General features: G+C 39.8%; 1 protein-coding gene across 1 annotated transcript in view; it reads right to left on the reverse strand.

Annotated features, from left to right (window-relative positions):
* Positions 1-209: 209 nt before the first annotated feature.
* The window catches only part of SLC16A10 (solute carrier family 16 member 10), a 185,913-nt gene continuing 165,789 nt past the window's right edge, over positions 210-20,333 (reverse strand). The window contains exons 4-7 of the mRNA XM_039532466.1: positions 12,970-13,113; positions 8,353-8,581; positions 3,265-3,474; positions 210-2,311 (exon numbers count right to left, since the gene is read on the reverse strand). Coding sequence (XP_039388400.1) covers positions 2,247-2,311; positions 3,265-3,474; positions 8,353-8,581; positions 12,970-13,113 — 648 coding nt within the window. The 3' untranslated portion in view covers positions 210-2,246. The remainder of the gene's footprint in view (positions 2,312-3,264; positions 3,475-8,352; positions 8,582-12,969; positions 13,114-20,333) is intronic.

Consider the following 20,333-nt stretch of genomic DNA (forward strand, 5'->3'; position numbering starts at 1 on the left):
TCCACCTCTCACAGAGGTGGAGTACCAGAGTCGACGGCAGAGCGATCAGGGATTGATTTAATTGCATCTATACTAGGGGGAGGGATAGCTCAGTGGTTTGAGCATTGGCCTGCTAAACCCAGGGTTGTGACTTCAATCCTTGAGGGGGCCATTTAGGGATTTGGGGCAAAAATCTATCTGGGGATTGGTCCTGCTTTGAGCAGGGGGTTGGATTAGATGACCTCCTGAGGTCCTTTCCAACCCTGAAGTTCTATGACTCTATGACCCCCGATAGATCAATCACTACCAGCTGATCCAGCGGGTAGTGTAGACATACCCTAAGATTACTATGCACAATTCTGAAATTCTTAAAAATGTTTTGACACCTTTCATATATAAGAATAAAAGGCATATTGAAAATGTCAGACAAGTTTACCTAATAAAATTATGGAATTATAATGGTGCTATACTTATATCATTATTAAAAAATAAGGATCTAAATTAAATTTCCTCAACTACTGGATGTTCAGACAAAAATTTGCTTTTGAAAATGTTCTTCTACCTTCCATTGCATACATCCTGTGCTTGATTCTGGAACCAAAGCCATACGTCTATTACAATTAGATTCTTATACCATAGTATTTGAGTGCCTAATGAGCAAACCGATTTCTATAAGCCAAAGCTACAACATTCAAGTACTGAGTGCCTTGGCTGTCTGATATCCAGAATCTTGGTTGGGAATTTCAAAATCCGTATGCCCAGATCATGTACAACAGTGAATACATGTGAAAAGGAGAAGATTGCTATTGTTTATCTTGCCAGAGATTGGATAAGCTTTCAAAAGAAATTGATTCCATGCCTATCTACGTAGCTTTTCCCATTTTTCAACATTCTTTTTTAAATGTGAACACCGGAATTGGATACAGCATTCCAACAATGAGCAATCTAATGCTATCCACATAACTAATGCCACCTCCCTATTTTTACTCAATATTCCCATTTATACATTCCATGACTATTTTAGCTCTTAATCACCACTTCTCACATTCAGTTCATCACAACTCTCAAGTCCTTTTCAGAGTAATTACTTTCCAAAATGCAGTTCTCATCCTGTAATAGTGACACATATTCTTTGTTCCTAGATGTATGACCTTGCGTTTGCTTATATTAAAACATGTTTTTTCAAATGAGCCCACTTTGCAGAGTGATTTGGATCACTCTTTAGCATTATTTACCATTACCCCACTTTTGTGTCAATTTTTGAAACTGTCAGCACTGTGATAAATATTAATTTTTCATTTCAAAGTCAACTGAAATGAATACAATGGTTTCCACATAGGTTTCTATGCATTATCAGTGTGTATTGTAATTATAATATGCAATATTGAACAATATTGCCTGGAAGGAAACACAAGAACAAGAATAATGTGATTGCTAATGTAATTTCTGTTATGAAAGAATCGTAGGAATTTGAACTAGCAACATTACTTACAATTAAAGGAGATTTTCAGAAGTACGTGAGAGATTTAGGAGCCCAAGTCCCATTTAGAGTCTTAAATTTCTTAGGCATTCCTGAAAATCTGTCCCAAGGGGTATAAATATCACTTTACCATTTCTCATTTGAATGCCAGATTCTGACAGCCTTGCTCATGTTGAGTAGAAACTGAAATGAATCAATAATACTAAGCAATTGTGAATAAGGGTTACAAAATCTGGCTCTTAATAATTAGGATGCTTATGTAATTACTTTCAACTGAATTTTTTTGTAACTTTTTCAACAGGTAACACTTAATAGCTTGTTTGTTAAGGCACACCTAACACAGGAAAACTAAAATAGATGGCAATGAGTGTGCCTGGGTAATGCATATCTATTTAAGTGTTTCATTGCATTGTCAATGCAAATCCAAACAGAGACAACGTATTTGCAAACGTAATCATGATAAACTGAAAAGCACTCTGTTTCGTTTAGATTTTTTAAAAATAACTTTCAGAAAAATAGGTGTTCCAGAAGTATGGGTTTGACAAACTATATATAATACCTAGGAGTACACAAGTAATAAAAGTTATGTTAAGGATAAGTAATCGTGCATGCAAAGAGTTTCTCTACAATTTCTTGAAAAGATGGAGTTGTATCACGTGCAAAATTTTAAAGACCCATAATAAAGCTGCATATTCACTTAGTGCAAAATCTCTTCCCAATTTGTTTAATGTTGCTTTAATAGCTCTTATGTATAATATATTTCCATTTATTGGTATGAACAATTATCTTATTGCACACTTAAAATGTATCCCTTAAAGATGTCTTTGTTGTTGTTTTTTGAAGAGTCAAATCCTGAAAAAAAACACAGAAATTCAGAATTCAGGCTTTGTCTATCTCATGGTATGGTACCCAAGTATTGCACTTCATAAGACTAAGCTATTCTGACGTTTACCTGAAAAAGAACTATTGTATATTCACTGTAGCACTGGGGACAAAGGATGACGTAATAATGGTTTAACTGCCTTAATTCTGAATTTATATGCTTGTGTGAGTTCATACCCTTCACTTTTTGAGTGTTTAATATATTTATTATCACAAACTTATCCTAAAATGTTCTATATTCAGGCTACTGAGAAATAAACATAAAAGTGGTCCAGAGTAGGTTTAAGCAAATGGAACAGGTTGGAGTATTAAGAGAAAGTAAAACTGAGGATCTGTTAAATAATTTAGCTCCCAAAGCAAGATAATTTCAGCAAGGATTAGAGTTTAGAGGATCAAAAAAAAGATGACCATTCATAATACAGAATTTTAAAAAGTGTTAAAATGGCATAAGAAATTAAAACAAAAATGTCAGTCATAAGAGGTACTAGAAATTCCAGGAAAACAACACAAGAATTTGCCTCTACTAAAAGGACTAAAATTATTGACACCATCCTGGAAGAGTCAATGAATCAAACTAAACAGCTTTCACACTTCCAGAAGCATGCTCTGATAGATTAGAACAATAATCTCTTTAAACGCAGAATCACTAGCAGGTGCACACTGATTACTATAAAACCTCAAATGCCATAAAAATATGGATTAAAACTAGACTCAGGAAACCTAAGTCTAGACCTAAGAAAGCTACTCAGTGGTACAGAAGATTCTTAGGTCTTAGAAGTTTTGTTCTGCAATCTGAGCACACGTTCCATTAAAAATAATATGCTATTTTCAACTCAAAGCCAGAATTCTTATCTAGCTCCTGTAAACATGAATTTAGTCCAGTGGAAAGATAAAGCATCAAATATTAGATTCAGATTCTTTACTGGGCTTTTCTGCTGTGCCTGAGGCTGAAGTGCTTTCATTTTCCAGCATTTTCTTAGTTGTTTCTTCATCAACAGCTTTTTCTTTCTCTTTTGGCTTCTTCTTTTCGTGAACCCATGGGATGAAAGATAATATAATTCCTCCAATCATGGGGGGAACTCCAGCCAGGTAAAATGCTACATCATAAGTACCTAGGTAGTCACGCAGTATACCTGGGGAAATAGAGAATTATCACTAATATGTAATGTAGCTGCTGCGGTTTTATTCAAAGCATGCTTATTCATAGATTCAGAGACTTTAAGGCTAGAACTATTTATGATCATCTTGTCCGGCCTCTAGCATAGCAGAGGTATACAGTTTTACCTAATGATTTATTTATCTAGTCCAATAATGGGTGGCTGAACTAGGGCATATATTTTAAAACAAGATCCAGTCTTGATTTAAAGACTCCAAGTGATGAATTTACCCTTGAAAATCTGTTCTAATGGTTAATTACCCTCACTGTTAAAACCCTACATCTTATTTCCATTTTGAACTTTTGATTTAAACTTCTAGCCACTGAATCTTGTTATGTCTTTGTCTGATAAATTAAATAAGATATTGTCTCCCTCTGCAGGTAATAACAGCCTTTGATCAAACTGGCTCTTAAACATTACATTACATATGCTAAAGAGATTGCACTCCTTCATAGTCTCGCTTTCTAAAGTGTGCTTTCCAGATGACAAATCACGCTTGTGGCTCTTTTGTGAATCCTCTCCAACTAGTCAACATCCCATTAAAGTGTTCACACCAGACCTGGATACATTATTTCAGCAGTGGTATAACCAATGCCACGTAAAGAGTTAATATCCCCGCTCCTACTGCCACTCAGTATTTCCATACTGTTCCATCCAAAGATCAGGTCAGCAGAGCACCACATTTGGAGCTCACAATCAGCTGGTTTTCAGCAATGACCCCGTGATCCTTGTCATAGTCAATGCTTTCTAAGGTATACTCCTCCAATTATGTAAATATTGCCTAAATTCTTTGTTCCTAGATGTATTGTTTGCATTTGGCTAGATTAATATGCATTTGATTGCACTCAATTTACCAAGCAATCCAGATCAGTCTGTACCACTGCCTTTGTCATTATTTGGCAGCTCATCTGCAAACTATCAACAGTGATTTTATATTTTCTTCCAGACATAAAAATATTAAACAACCTTTGGCTGAAAATCAATTGCTGTGGGAGCCCACTAGAAATTCTCCAAGTTCTGGTTTAAGTGACTTGCCCATCATCATATAGGATATCTGCGACAGATCACAGGACAAGATTCTAGGTCTCCTGCAGCTCAGTGCCTTAAGTAACAGGATAATTTTTTTCTTCTGGGCTATCTGTTTGCTCCTACGCTAAACCTGGGAACCATGTGCCTTCTGAGCTACAAACCCTTTCCCAAAGATTGTCATGTTCATATTGTGTATCACAGGAAAAACATTGAAGTTTGTTGTCCTGCTTTACTCCCTTAATGGGTCATAATTTAGAAATAGAGATATTAAAATAAGTTGACTTCTCTCTAGGGAGAAAACCTTCACCCTAAAAGTCATAATCTTTACTTTCACAAAGAAACAAATAAATGCTGAAATTATAAAAGTGAATATTAAAAAGTATAACAAACATTTTGTTTATTAGTACATTTTACTGAACAAAAACTAACATTTTAATCTTGAAAAATATGTCCAAGTGTAAAATCATATTTGGCTTCTTTTGGCCTTAGAATGAGGTATCATGCACTACAATTAATGTCATTTCTGTCATAAATGTAAACAAATTATTAACCCAGGCAAAGATTTAAAAAACATATGTAGTAATAGTATCAGAGGGGTAGCCGTGTTAGTCTGGATCTGTAAAAGCAGCAAAGAGTCCTTGGCACCTTATAGACTAACAGACGTTTTGGAGCATGAGCTTTCATGGGTGAATACCCACTTTGTCGGATGCATGTAGTGGAAATTTCCAGGGGCAGATATATATATGCAAGCAAGAAGCAGGCTAGAGATAACGAGGTTAGTTCAATTGCTGGCATATGATGGCGTATATTACATTGGTGGATGTGCAGGTGAATGAACCGGTGATGGTGTGGCTGATCTGGTTAGGTCCTGTGATGGTGTCGCTGGTGTAGATATGTGGGCAGAGTTGGCATCGAGGTTTGTTGCATGGATTGGTTCCTGAGCTAGAGTTACTACGGTGCGGTGTGCAGTTACTGGTGAGAATATGCTTCAGGTTGGCAGGTTGTCTGTGGGCGAGGACTGGCCTGCCACCCAAGGCCTGTGAAAGTGTGGGATCATTGTCCAGGATGGGTTGTAGATCCCTGATGATGCGTTAGAGGGGTTTTAGCTGGGGACTGTATGTGATGGCCAGTGGAGACTGGAGACTACACCATAGTAACTCTAACTCAGGAACCAATCCATGCAACAGACCTCGATGCCAACTCTGCCCACATATCTACACCAGCGACACCATCACAGGACCTAACCAGATCAGCCACACCATCACCGGTTCATTCACCTGCACGTCCACCAATGTAATATACGCCATCATATGCCAGCAATGCCCCTCTGCTATGTACATCGGCCAAACTGGACAGTCTCTACGGAAAAGGATAAAAGGACACAAATCAGATATTAGGAATGGCAATATACAAAAACCTGTAGGAGAACACTTCAACCTCCCTGGCCACAAAATAGCAGATCTTAAGGTGGCCATCCTGCAGCAAAAAAACTTCAGGACCAGACTCCAAAGAGAAACTCCTGCGCTTCAGTTCATCTGCAAATTTGACACCATCAGCTCAGGATTAAACAAAGACTGTGAATGGCTTGCCAACTACAAAACCAGTTTCTCTCCCTTGGTTTTCACACCTCAGCTGCTAGAAGAGGGCCTCATCCTCCTTGATTGAACTAACCTCGTTATCTCTAGCCTGCTTCTTGCTTGCATATATATACCTGCCCCTGGAAATTTCCACTACATGCATCCGACGAAGTGGGTATTCACCCACGAAAGCTCATGCTCCAAAACTTCTGTTAGTCTATAAGGTGCCACAGGACTCTTTGCTGCTTATGTAGTAATAGAATGATGTTAGTGGGCCACATAAGGCCTGGTCTACACGGGGGGTGGGAGGACGGTGAGCTAAGTCAGTCTAAGTCACGCAACTTCAGCTACAAAAATAGCGTAGCTGAAGTTGACGGACTTAGAGCTACTTACTGCAGTGAAGACACCCCGGTAGGTCGACTGCTGATGCTCCCCTGTCGACTCCGCTTAAGCTTCTCACTCCGGTGGAGTACCGGAGTCAACGGGAGAGAGCTCAGCGTTGATTTATCGTGTCTTCACTAGACGCGATAAATCGAGCCCCGCTGGATCGATCGCTCCAGAGGTAAGTGTAGACATGCCCTAAATATCAATGATAGTTTGATTAAAGTAATTTGAGCAAAATTTTAATTTAGTCTAGTTTAAAGATTTATTATTATCCTACAACAGTTCTCAATTAAATTACATCCTACTAGTCATCCCTTTTAATTATTATTATATATTTATTTTATGGTAACATACAAAGGCCCCAATCAGATTGAGTGCAAGCAAAATGCATGAATGCTAAAGACTGTATAAAAAGAAGCAATATAACATTTTATTTTTCTGGGGAACTTGTGTTCCTTTTAGACCTATACAACCTAAACAACATTACCCTTTTTATACCACACACAAACTTTAAAACCCCATCTGCAAGGATGTGTGTTATGCCAACCATTCTACTACCCAGGAACTGGACTCTTTGGATATGTCTACACTGCAGTAAAACACCTGCAGCTGGCCCATGTCAGTTGACATGGGCCAGTTGTGAGTATTTTATTGCAGTGTAGACATATCCTTTGGAACCAATACTTTTGTTTTTAAGAAGCAACTAAGTGAACTGCAGCCTCTCTCCTCACATACGCATGTGGAAATTTCGGAAAACAGTGAACATTGCCTATAGTCTCTAAAAGTATGTCTACGTTGCACCCTCCTTTCAGCGGTGTGTACAGTACACACATAACATGCCCCTCTAGCACAGGTATAAACAGCAGTGTGAGGCACAGCTTAGGTGGGTACAATAAGGCCACGCCTGAACTCTTTGACTATGTATCCTACTCATCCAAGCAGTGCCTCCTCCTGTCTACAATGATATTTTTAGCAGGGTAGTTACCCACTACCTGCCCATTGCCGGAGCCAGGGGCGGCTCCAGGCCCCAGCACGCTTGGGGCGGCATGCCGCGGGGGGCGCTCTGCCAGTCGCCGGGAGGGCGGCAGGCGGCTCCGGTGGACCCTCCGCAGGCACGTCTGTGGGAGGTCCACCGGAGCCGCGGGACCAGCGACCGGCAGAGTGCTCCCAGTGGTGTGCCGCCGTGCTTGGGGCGGCGAAATGGCTAGAGCCGCCCCTGGCCGGAGCCTTTCCCCGTCACAATGAAAGACTCCAGCAGAAGGGAAAGATTCTGGCAGCGGGAGGCAGCAGGGAAAGATTCTGGCAGTTCCCTACTGCAAAACCTTTCCCCACGGCTTCCCCCCGACAAAGCCTTTCACTGACACATATAGCTACACATCACAATGTGGATGGAGCCTGTCTTTCACTGCAGCAGGTAGTTATACATACCTACATGCTGCTGCCAATGGTGTGCAGTGTAGTAGCAGTCTAAGTTGGTTGCACATATGATCGGAGGATTACAGGTTATGGCTTGTACACTCAGAAATGGGGAAAATATCGGATCATGAAATCCAATCTGAAAGCCTGTGTTTCCTTTTGGGAGGGCAAACTGTTATACCTATGTGTTTGAAGATACCAAGGACAAATAAGAATTCAAGGACAAAAGTAAAGTAGGAAACTAAAGGTAAATCAATAATCCAGGGAAAGAAGATACTCTACTGTACATTTCAGAGCAAACAAAATGGCACACAACTAACCTTCAGCATTTGTCTCATCTTAAAAGCTTGTATCTCATCTTGAATTTAGAAAATGAATATTTGAAAAATCAAATTTAATGTAAATAGATCTATGTTAGATACAGACTACAGACTGTCCCAACATTTACCTGCAATGGGTGGACCAACTATCATAGGTACTGACATGAGTCCTAACAGGAATCCTATGGCCTGGGAGACATCCTGTGCACCAACTAGCTCAAAGGCAATAGGAGCCATGATACAAATGAAGCAGCCATCAAACAGACCCATGAAGAGGCAGACAGCAATGAGACTTCCCAAGGAATTGCACAGTGGAATCATCATGGACATCAGGCCAATTAAGAAGAATGATATCACCTAGACAATGTCAAAAAGGTAAAAAAAAATCACATCAAATCAATGGAGAGTTCTAAAATAGGGAGTAAATGCAGGCTTCATAACTATGAGCAATTAAATTGGCTGCCTATTTTTATTGTATAATCCCCACCCCCAAAAAAAATAAAAAAATCACAAAACAGTTCCTTGCTTCCTGCCAAAGTTTCTTCTACTTACTCCACAGTAATGATGGATAACTCAGTTTCCATGTACACCAACATTTAAAAAAAAAAACTGCAGCTGCTGGGAACTATCCAGCTCCTCCTCCCTATCCTGGCAGTGTCTTCTATTTGCAAGCTGGGGAGCTGGGCTCTGCCAGGTCCAGCAGCCCTAGCAGCAGCTAACAGCTCTGCAACCATTTGTGTGGGAGGGAAAGGAAATTTTGCACAGAACATTAATTCCTGTGGAAATTCTGCATTGAGCAGTGGTGCATAATTCCACCAAGAGTATAAACCTCTTTCAGGCATTGTAACATGATGTGGCATATTCAGGGAATCACAGTGTTGCGAATTATCTGCAGAGATCAGTACTTTTCATAGGAATGCCAGAACAGAGGAAAGAGTTTTTCAGGGGGGAGGATTTCCCAATCCTGTTATGTCCCAGGCAGTGTTTACACTAGGGAAATTTAGAAAAGAATTCCCACTTGTTCTAAGGCCATTTCTGCAGAACTCTTGGGAGCCAAAGTGTAGACAAGACATTGCTGGCCAGATTAATTTTTGCCACTGCTTCAATTAGACTTGTTTTTCAGCAGGTTTAACTAAAACAGTGGCAAAAATAGGTCTGGCTATCAAAGACAAATTCTAGTACTAGATCACCACTCTAGGAGATACAATCATGGCCGAGTGACCATTTTAGACAAAGTGATGGTGACCATTTTAGACAAAGTTAAGATTAACCAATCATTCAAGTATAGACAAAGATTAATCCATCTTATCTGTGACATTTAATAGTTAAACAGTAAAAGGCTGAGAAACACAAAATATGATAAGAAATGGAGGAAAGATAGATTCAGAAAGCTTTATATCTCTTCTTTTTGTCTCCCACTACCCAGAATAGACCTCAAGTTCCATGTGTTCCCCCCCACCCACCCCCAAATAAAACAAAATAAAAAACAAAACCTTAAACACACACTGGTTGATCTTACAGTTAGGGTTATACTCAAGTTCATTTTGCTTGCTGTAGTTAAAGCAGAAGCGAAAATAAAACACTAACCCTGATAGGCTAAAAGATTCAGGTGGCATTGTCATGTAACCAAACTACTTGTTTAGGAAGCAAACTTCTACAAAACAAAGCGACTTCCTAAAGAAGGATAAAGAAAATGTAGCAGATAGCTAAAAATTTGCAAAGGAGAATCCTTGTAAATCATTTCACTACAAGATGGTAGAATCTTAGCGGAAAGTAGATATCTAGTTGCATTAGTCAACCATTTAATTCATAACTAGAGTTGCTGAAGATGTTAGATACTGGCACATTGAACACATTGTGGATAATACTGTTGTAAAATACTGCCTGTCTTTTTGTAGTCAAAGAAATCTCAATTACCATGATTATCCACATCTACTCTCTCAATTAAGAGATACAAATGTGAAGGATGAAGGAATGCTGAATTTACTGGTGGACTGTTTCAAAAACTAGCATACCACTTTGGAGAGATGGTGAATACTCACTTCACCTCTTAAAAGTGCTGCTTTGAGGCAGAAGAGACAGATGCAGGAGACTGCCTTAATAAGACAGAGAGAGCACACATGTGTCCTCTCTTTAAATTAGTTGAAACAGAAGATTCGTAGTTATTTAATTAGTAAAATCTATGTCCTGGAAGAGAATGTCAGAGTTTTACCCTAGCCATCTACAGAAAAGGAAATCTTGGAGCAACAACTGATGCTTCAAAGTAAATGATGCGGCTACAGAACTTAATGAGTATTATTGCAAGTTTGACAACTATCAGACGAAGAGATAAGATTGTGGTGCCTTTTAAACTACGTGCAACTTCTCTTTTCTGCCTATTTGCAATTGGTCATAGCAATAATAAAATCTACTAAGTGTTACAGTAGGTTATAAATCAGTCCAAATGTATGTTCAGTGTTCTTTCATCCTCCCCATTTGAATCTCTTAAATGTGAGTAAACGTACATAGCCATGGTAATGAAGATTTGTCCATCTACAAAAAGGCAGTCTTCCACAGCAGCACTGTCCATTGAATGCAGTGCAATTAAAATCCATTAAATGTCTCTCTTGTTATTTCTGAATAAGTTTCTCTTCCCATTCTTTTTTGAAGTAGTTAATACTACCTAAAAACCCTTCAGAACTAGACCTGTGCAAAATATTTGCATTAAACCTCAAACCTACTCATATTTTCCAAGGCTTTCACAAAATATGTTCATGAATACGAAACAAAATTGTTTGCACAGCTGGGAAACCTGTGAGCCTCCACTCTCTTCCCAAATTTAGGTGTCTTTGTAGGCTTGAGGGACAGAAATGCACTTCCTTGTCCTTTCTGCATGGGCCAAGTGGCTCCTTTTGCCACTTCCTGGGGGTTTTGGGGGATGACAAACAGCCACTTCCTCCATCAGGGTCTTTAAGGTAGATATCTAACACTCACAAGGTCTTATTAGCATGGGAACAGGACATTAAGGAATAGGGAAAACATAACTTGCTGCCAAATGACACTAGTTGACTCTTTAGTGCAGTATCACTAGGAAACCCTTCTCTAGCATCCATATCCTAGGTATTATAGGGTGTATTTTCTAGCATGTAGTTGTTAGGGAACCCCAAGACAGTTCTCTAGCTACTATGCTAAATAGATTACAGTATGTCTCTAAACTTCAGCTTAACAGAACCAGCTGGCAACAGAAGAGTTTTCTCGCTATTAAAAGCAGAGGTCCTTAGCACATCCTGTTCCCTCAGAAACCTTCATCAAAGGGCTCACAAAGACATCCGTTCCCATAATTTCTGCCCCCTGAGCACGCTACTGGGAAGAAAGTGGCCACTTAAAACCTCCAAACAGCATGGGATCTATGGCCACCTGCCTCTAGGAGGAAAGAGTGAGGTAGATTACGAGCCCCTTCTCCTTCAAAAACGAAGGTAAAAAGGAGTTCTAAGCTTTAGAGACTCATGCACTTAGTCCTGGAGGACCCTGGTATTGGTAACGGCATATACATTCTGCCTAAAGGTTTGAATTTAAAAAACTTAAAAGGAATTTTGTTCACTTCCAGTTCCTGCAGATCAAATTGTAGGGTGTAGTTCATAAACTCCCTTGCAAACCAAACTCTCAAGGGTCTGAATGGTTTAATCTATATAAAAGGATTCCAGGAATATCATTCTGAAGTCTGGAATGTTATTCTGAGGCCTAAAATGTCAGCAGAGAGTGTGAAGTGATGGAGAAACACCTACAAGCATGGCTGGGAGATCTTCTTGTTTAGAATATCTCCAGGTTCAATCATCATTGGGATTCGTGGTCTATTACCATCCAATGTTTAAGTTCTCGGCCATTTTTGTCTTTAAAAAAAAAATCATTCAAGTCTTTATGAATTACACCTGTCCAACAGTATGAGCTTTCAGCTACTACTAAGAATACACTGTGCTAAAAAACCTGAGTCTTGCATGTTTTCCCAAGATTGAGTATCATTTGTCAAGATACATTTACATTACATGTGTATGTGACATTAAAAGCTGTTTTAAATAAAAAGGAATCACATAACATTTTCTAGGTAATTTTCTATTGTGTATCTAGACAAATGCATTTTCCTGTAAGTATAGTGCCCTCTTCTAGTTGGCAGGGCAGACAAGCTGCCTGCTTTGAAATGCTCTCTAACTCAGAGGAAAAGTAATGCATACAGCAGGAAGATATCATACCAAAAACAGTGACATTTGCCTCAAAAAAGTAAGGTTGCATGCAATCACACAAGTTATTATGAGGGGCACACGACTTCACGTGTCGCCACTAGAGTTGTACTCAAAAATATGCTGGTGAAACTAGTGAACAATATTGGTTTCAGGAAGGCAAAAATCAGTCATTTTGCTTCCCATTTTTCCAAATGAAATTGAAAGTCAGTTTTGGAATGCACAAAAGTTGCTATTACACAGAAAAAGAAGCAGTTTTTCTCTGAAATTTCTCATGAAAATTGCATTTCTCAATAGGGAAAGTCTGTAATTTTCCTGCAGCAAAAATTTGCATTTGTTAGTAGCAGCAAACGTGCACTTCATTTGTGACTTTCATTGCACACATACTGTACATTTTAAATGAAAATGAATGGTTTTGCATAGCTCTAATCACCAGCTCAGATCTTATTGCCAAAAATATTAACTAGCAAAATAATAAAAAGTACACAAAGCTGACAGTTAGTCTACTGAATCATCATGCAGAAGCTGTACCTGTAAATAAACTTTTTTTGCACCAGGAATATAATCTGCAACTCTGCCGAAGATCAATCGGCCGACTCCTGAAGTGATACCAAGACACAGCAGAAGCACCTCTTCTTGTACATTTTCACCAAGCCTCTCTTTTACATGTTTCATCTGTTTAAAAAAATAAAAATAAAAAGAAGGGATGGGCAGAGAAAATGATGTAGAAATAAAATTATAAGAATAAGAAATCTTTGAAAAACAATGTATAACTCCCCACCCCCAATACATACATACTGCTTTCAACCATGTTTTAATTCTCAAAAAGTTCACCAATTCTGTTTTGGAGGGATAAAATATTTTTTAACTGTTTGATCAATGCCACATGAGATATTGACAATAGAAATTATTTAAAAGGGTGCTGGTCAGTTCTATTATATTCGCAGTTATTAAATTACGAGGCTTGCATGACCCAACAAAGCAAAAGGTGAACTTGGGGATCCAGGACCCCATACTCCCAACGAACGTGTTGCTTCCCTGGTCAGTATTGCTCACACTGTCAGGTCTGAATGTAAAGCACAGTTGGGGAGTATCGCCACAATACTCTTTTCTCCAAGACAGGAGCTGTCCTTGCCAATTGGCTGAGAGCAATGTGGAGATTATAGACATAAGAGACCCCCTGCTGTATTAGCAGTATTGCTAATTCCAACTCTTTCAAAAGTCATGAGTCAGTGTGACACTGGCAGACCAAGTGCCAGCTCATGCCAGCCCCAGGCAAATTCACTTGTGTATTAGTATATAGATCGAAGTGATTGTTAAAGGTATAAGAGTGTATTTGGTGTTTAAACTTCATGAAAACTAGTGGGATGTTACTTGCATTGTTTTCAGTTATCTGTATCCCCGTTATAACACAGTAGCAAATATTTACATTGTATACACCCCTGTAACTAAATAACCCATCAAACAAGAAAGAAGCCTTGTGGAATGCAAATAAAGAACTTTAACAGAAAAGTGCTAATTTCGAAGCAAGTGGTCATCATATGTGATGACCAGAGGTCAAAGACTCAAAATTCATTCCTCACTCCATCAACAAAGGAAAAGCCCATGCGGGTAGTGACTGTCAGCTTGTTTTCAGTGAGAAGCTCTAAGTATGGATTCAAGGAAAGATCCTGCATCTCTGGACTGATTGGACTCTTACAGGGAAGTGTACCTGATACAAAGCGGAGATCCCCAGAGGTAATCTGGGTACCTTGAAAAGACTTTTGAGAAACTGGTAGTTTACTACATAACTTCCAGCATTTGGAATTACAAACTGTGACTCACTTGTGCATATATTTTACCTTCTTTAACCTCTCAATAACTCTCATTTCCTTTTCTTAGCTAATAAACCTTTACTTAGTTTACTATAGAACTGGCTACCAACGTTTTCTTTGGTGTAAGAGCTAGTGCAGGGGTTCTCAAACTTCATTGCACAGTGACCCCCTTCAGACAACAAAAATTACTACATGACCCCAGGATGGAGGACCGAAGCCTGAGCCTGCCTGAGCCCTGCTGCCTTCAGTGGTGGAGCCAAAGCCAAAGCCCCACCACCCCAGGTGTGTGGGAGGGCAAACTCCAAGCCCCACCACCCTGGGCAGGAGGGTGCAAAGCCAAAGGGCTTCAGCCCCAGGCAAGGGGCCTGTAACCTGAGCCCCGCTGCCCAGGGCTGAAGCCCTTTGGTTTTGGCCCCAGGTGGTGGGGCTCAGGCTTTGGTCCTGGGAGGTGGGGTCCAGGCTTTGGCTTAGGCTCCAGGACCCAGCAGGTCTAAGCCCGCCCTGGCGACCCCATTAAAATGGGGTTGTGACTCACAGTTTGTGAACCACTGATCTAGCGTACCAATTGATCTGGGGAAAGTGACTGGTTTCTTGGGACTGGAAACAACCTAAATGTGATGTCATTTTTTATGTAAGTAACCATTTTATCACAAAGTCCAGTTTGTCTGGGTGGCAAGATGGACTGGAGAGTCTAAAGGGACTGTCTGTCTCTCCATGGTAAAATTGTTACAGTAATCCAGGAGTTCATATTTGTCACTGGCTTTGTGAAATCTAATTATAAAACACACCACCAGTTTGGGATGTCTGCTCTGAGGCAGGCACTCTCAGTTGTAAGCCACTCCAGACAGCGTGACAGTGAGGACTTTAAAAAAAAAATCATGAGATTGGCTTAAAAATAAGTTTTGAGTTCTTTTTATTTACCTTCTAGTCTCTGAGCCTTCACAGTACACTCTGGTCACAGTTTCAAGCTTTATTTCTCAATCATGAGGGCTAAAAACTTACTTACAGGTGATATTTTCACATAATGACTTGACTCAAGGAGCTGGGGCTTTAAGAAAAAATGGCACATATCATGAGTCTTTCAAAAATATCACAAGAGTTGACAACACTGATTAGTCAGAGTGGGGTGTGAGGATCCAGAAAGACCACACATCTATTGTGCAGGAGACACAAGAGGCACTCTCTGTCCCCAGACTTCTGCAGAAAGAGTAAAATCCTACTGGATTGAAGATAATTTCTGAATGGGAAAAATGGAACAATATGGAGAATAGTATAGAGAAGACTGAACGAACATGGATTAAGGACAGACACACACGAGGAAAAGCATCGATAGAAAAAAAAAGTTGTGGTCTGAATACGGGCCTAGGAATCAGCAACTGTGAACATGGTTCTGACACCAACTTTTTTTCTATCTTGCTACTTGAATACACAATCTGACATTGGAAAATGCCTCAGTTTCCCCATTTGTAAAATGAGAATATTACCTCCTTCTCAAGGATGTTAGGAAAATTAATTTGCCACTTTGAACAGCAAGTTGAAAAACAAACAGTATAAATTCTCAGAATTAGTGTTAGAGAAAATATACAGGAGAAGGGGAGAGACAAAAACCAGAATGAAAGACTATAAATATACATACAAAGTAGAATGAACATTTCACGGAAAAATAAGTTGATGAATCTGTGATGGAATACACCCATGTTCACACCCTACACACCATTCTAATAATCATTATACTAAGTATAGATTATTTGAAAACTCATAATTGGCTTCAGAGTAGCAGCCGTGTTAGTCTGTATCCGCAAAAAAAAAACAGGAGTACTTGTGGCACCTTAAAGACTAACAAATTTGTTAGTCTTTAAGGTGCCACAAGTACTCCTGGTTTTTTTTGCATAATTGGCTTGTGAGTATTGTCAGATAAAACGTGTGATAACACTATGAAGTTATAAGATTCCCCTGTATGATGTTATTAACACATGCTCCAAACCATACAGCCCTGCCCAAGCAGAAGTCGGTAAACAGGTCTGTCTTAAACAAAGGAACATGTGCTTGCTTTAATTTGCATTTAAGCAGTAAACAGAGTCATCAAGCAGGAAGGGAAAACAAAAGAAGTTCAAACATGTGGAAAAAACAGCAAGGGAATATCCTTCCACATAGACTCTCTGTCTCCTGGTTCTCAGCTGGAAACGTTTTTCAAGAAGGGGACTGAAACTATTAAAAGGATGGACAAACACCTCAAGATACCCCTCTCTTTCTCCCTATCCACTTCATTCTCCTCACCTGAGAAAACAAAAGTAAACAGCCATTGGACTCTGGGGGAGAGGTCCTTACCTGAGAGTTTGGTCAGTAATCTGCTGCAGCATATGGTGAGAAACTTTGCTTGAATCTAATATAGTTTGTTAAGTTAGGCACTAGTAAGCATTTTATCTTTATTTTTCTTGTAACCATTTCTGACTTTTATGCCTTATTATTTGTTCTCAAAAATCTCTCTTTGTAGTTATTAAACTTTTTATTTTTACTGTTTTATCTAATCCAGTGTTTTTAGACTGTTATCTTAAATAGTTACCAACACACTTCAAACTGGCATATTACTCTCTTAAAGGAATAATGGACTTAATATATTTGTAGTGTTCAGGAGAGGGCTGGACAGTACAGGACATACATTCCTGGTGGAAGATCTGGGACTAGGGTGTGTGTTGCGGTCACCCTGCAGTATAACCAAGGTTGGCGAGAGCCATGAGCTGTCTCTGGGTATAACTGGTTTTGTTGTGTCCAGGTGGAGAAATGCCTCCATTTAGCTAGGTGGCATTTTCTGGTGTAGTCTTTTCTGCTGTGATTGAGAATAGTTTGAATGGCCCTCAAACATGAATGCTCTAAGTCTGAACCCATCCAAATACCAAGCCATGAGGTGAAACAGTCAGGGTTGGGATGTCTGATCCACTATTCTACTGAGTTAGTAGATCAGGGAAGGGTTGGATGCCTACAGGAGAACAGGCTGACATTTGTAGGAAGTCCATAAACCAGAACTGTCAAGGCCATTTGGGTGCAATGAGAATGGCTCATGCTTTGTCATGACAAATCTTCTGCAGGACTGGGAGTACCAGTGGAGGGGAGAAAAAGCGTAGCTCAGGTGGTCTGTCCAGGACAGCAGAAGAGCATTTCTCTTGGAGTCCCGATTTAGTGCTGCTGTGGAGCAGTAGATGTTGAACATCTTGTTCATCACTGAGACGAACAAGTCCCAAAATAGTGTTTCCAATGAGTGAAGATTTCATTTAGCACTGAATTGTGACTCTCCCCCTCATGGTCAGTAAATAAGTGCCTACTGAGAGATTATCCACAGTGAGTTTTATGCACCTGGGAGGTATGTTCCCAAGTGTGTGATGTGGTTCCAGATACACCAGTTCCATAACTGAATCATCTCTACACAGAGAGGAAGAGATTTCAGTCCTCATTTGTTTGTTTATATAGAAGACAGCCATTATGTTCTCTGATGTTATCTGGACATGTCAGGACGATATGAGAGATATCTATTGCAGGCTTACTGACTGTTCTTAGTTCCAAGAGACTGATATGCATCCTGGCCTCCCGAGTGTCCTCCTGGTGTCCATGCACGTTGCGTTGTGTGGTCACCCATGTGGGCTCCCCAGCATGTGAAGGATGCACTCATGGTTGTGTTGGGTATACATGGGAGGAAAGGGACTCTGGCATGAATATGCTTCATGTTTGTCCATCAGGCAAGAAAGATAGGACACTGGCAGAGATTGGCACCTTGGTATTCATGCTGTCTCTGTCTGGCAAGTAAACAGACTGAAACCAGGATGGTAGACAATGGAGGTGTGACATTGAGCAAGCAGGAGTGAACCACTAGCAGACTAACTAACCCAGATTCAACCTTTAGAGACATATTAGTAGATAATGATTGTATTTTTTTGTGTTTACATATATATTGTTAGAGGCTGACAATGTAACCAAATGGTTCCCATCTGTCGCTATATTCTGTTAATTCAGAGATCAATAGATGTTAACATTTAGAGTAACTGTAAAATGTAATAATTGTGATGTTGCAATCCATGTGTTTTATGGAAATATGCTAATGAGGGTGAATATAATGTAACTAGAATATGCTTTATGCAAAAGGTCTCTTGTAAGGCTCCCTGGTCGCTTGCTCACTGCTTTATAAAATGTAGAATCAAATGAAGCAAAAAATCTTAAATGAATCCACATGTTCCATAAAATCTCTATGGATAGTAATTCCATGCTCTAATAAGAATATAACAGTAGGGATCTATTATCAACCACCTGACCATGACAGTGATAGTGACGATGAAATGCTAAGGGAGATTAGAGAGGCTATCAAAAAAAGGAACTCAATAATAGTGGGGGATTTCAATTATCCCCATATTGAGTGGGTACATGTCACCTCAGGACGAAATGCAGAGACAAAATTTCTTGATATTTTAAATGACTGCTTCTTGGAGCAGTTGGTACAGGAACCCACAAGGGGAGAGGCAATTCTCGATTTAGTCCTGAGTGGAGCGCAGGATCTGGTCCAAGAGGTAACTATAACAGGACCACTTGGAAATAGTGACATAATATAACAACATTTAACATTCCTGTGGTGGGAAGAACACCTCAACAGTCTAACACTGTGGCATTTAATGTCAGAAAGGGGAACTATGCTAAAATGAGGAGGTTAGTTAAGCAGAAATTAAAAGGTAGTGACTAGAGTGAAATCCCTGCAAGCTGCATGGACACTTTTCAAAGATACCATAATAGAGACCCAACTTAAATGTATAACCCAAATTAAAAAACACAGTAAAAGAACTAAGAGAGCCACCGTGGCTTAACAACAATGTAAAAGAAGCAGTGAGAGATAAAAAGGCATCTTTTAAAAAGTGGAAGTCAAATCCAAGTGAGGTAAATAGAAAGGAGCATAAACACTGCCAAATTAAGTGTAAACATGTAATAAGAAAAGCCAAAAAGGAATTTGAAGAACAGCTAGCCAAAAACTCAAAAGGTAATAACAAAATGGTTTTTTTTAAGTATATCAGAAGCAGGAAGCCTGCTAAACAACCAGTGAGGCCCCTGGACGATCGAGATACAAAAGGAGCACTTAAAGACAAAGTCATTGTGGAGAAACTAAATGAATTCTTTGCTTCAGACATCATGGCTGCAGTTGGTAAGGAGATTCCCAAACCTGAGCCATCCTTTGTAGGTGACAAGTCTGAGGAATTGTCACAGATTGAAGTGTCACTAGAGGTGTTTTTGGAATTAATTGATAAACTTAACAGTGACAAGTCACCGGGACCAGATGGCATTCACCCAAGAGTTCACCCAAGAACCTAGAGGTTACAGTGGACGAGAAGCTGGATATGAGTCGACAGTGTGCCCTTGTTGCCAAGAAGGCTAATGGCAATTTGGGCTGTATAAGTAGAGGCATTGCCAGCAGATTGAGGGACGTGATCGTTCCCCCTCTATTAGACATTGGTGAGGCCTCATCTGGAGTACTGTGTCCAGTTTTGGGCCCCACACTACAGGAAGGATGTGGAAAAATTGGAAAGAGTCCAGTGGAGGGGAACAAAAATGATTAGGGGGCTGGAACACATGACTTATGAGGAGAGGCTGAGGGAACTGAGATTATTTAGTCTGCAGAAGAGAAGAATGAGGGAGGATTTGATGGCTGCTTTCAACTACCTGAAAGGGGGTTCCAAAAAGGATGGATCTAGACTGTTCTCAGTGGTACCAGATGACAGAACAAGGAGTAATGGTCTCAAGTCGCAGTGGGGGAGGTTTAGGTTGAATATTAGGAAAAACTTTTTCACTAGGGGGATGCTGAAGCACTGGAATGGAGGTAGTGGAATCTCCTTCCTTAGAGGTTTTTAAGGTCAGGCTTGACAAAGCCCTGGCTGGGATGATTTAGTTGGGAATTGGTCCTGCTTTGAGCAGGGGGTTGGACTAGATGACCTCCTTAGGTTCCTTCCAACTCTGATATTCTATGATTCTGAGAGAACTGAAATGTGAAATTGCGGAACTATTAACTATAGTTTGTAATTTATAGTTTATAGTTTAACCATGTCCTTTAAA

This window comes from Mauremys reevesii, linkage group 3 (genome assembly GCF_016161935.1).
Source record: "Mauremys reevesii isolate NIE-2019 linkage group 3, ASM1616193v1, whole genome shotgun sequence".
Classification (NCBI taxonomy): Eukaryota; Metazoa; Chordata; order Testudines; family Geoemydidae; genus Mauremys; species Mauremys reevesii.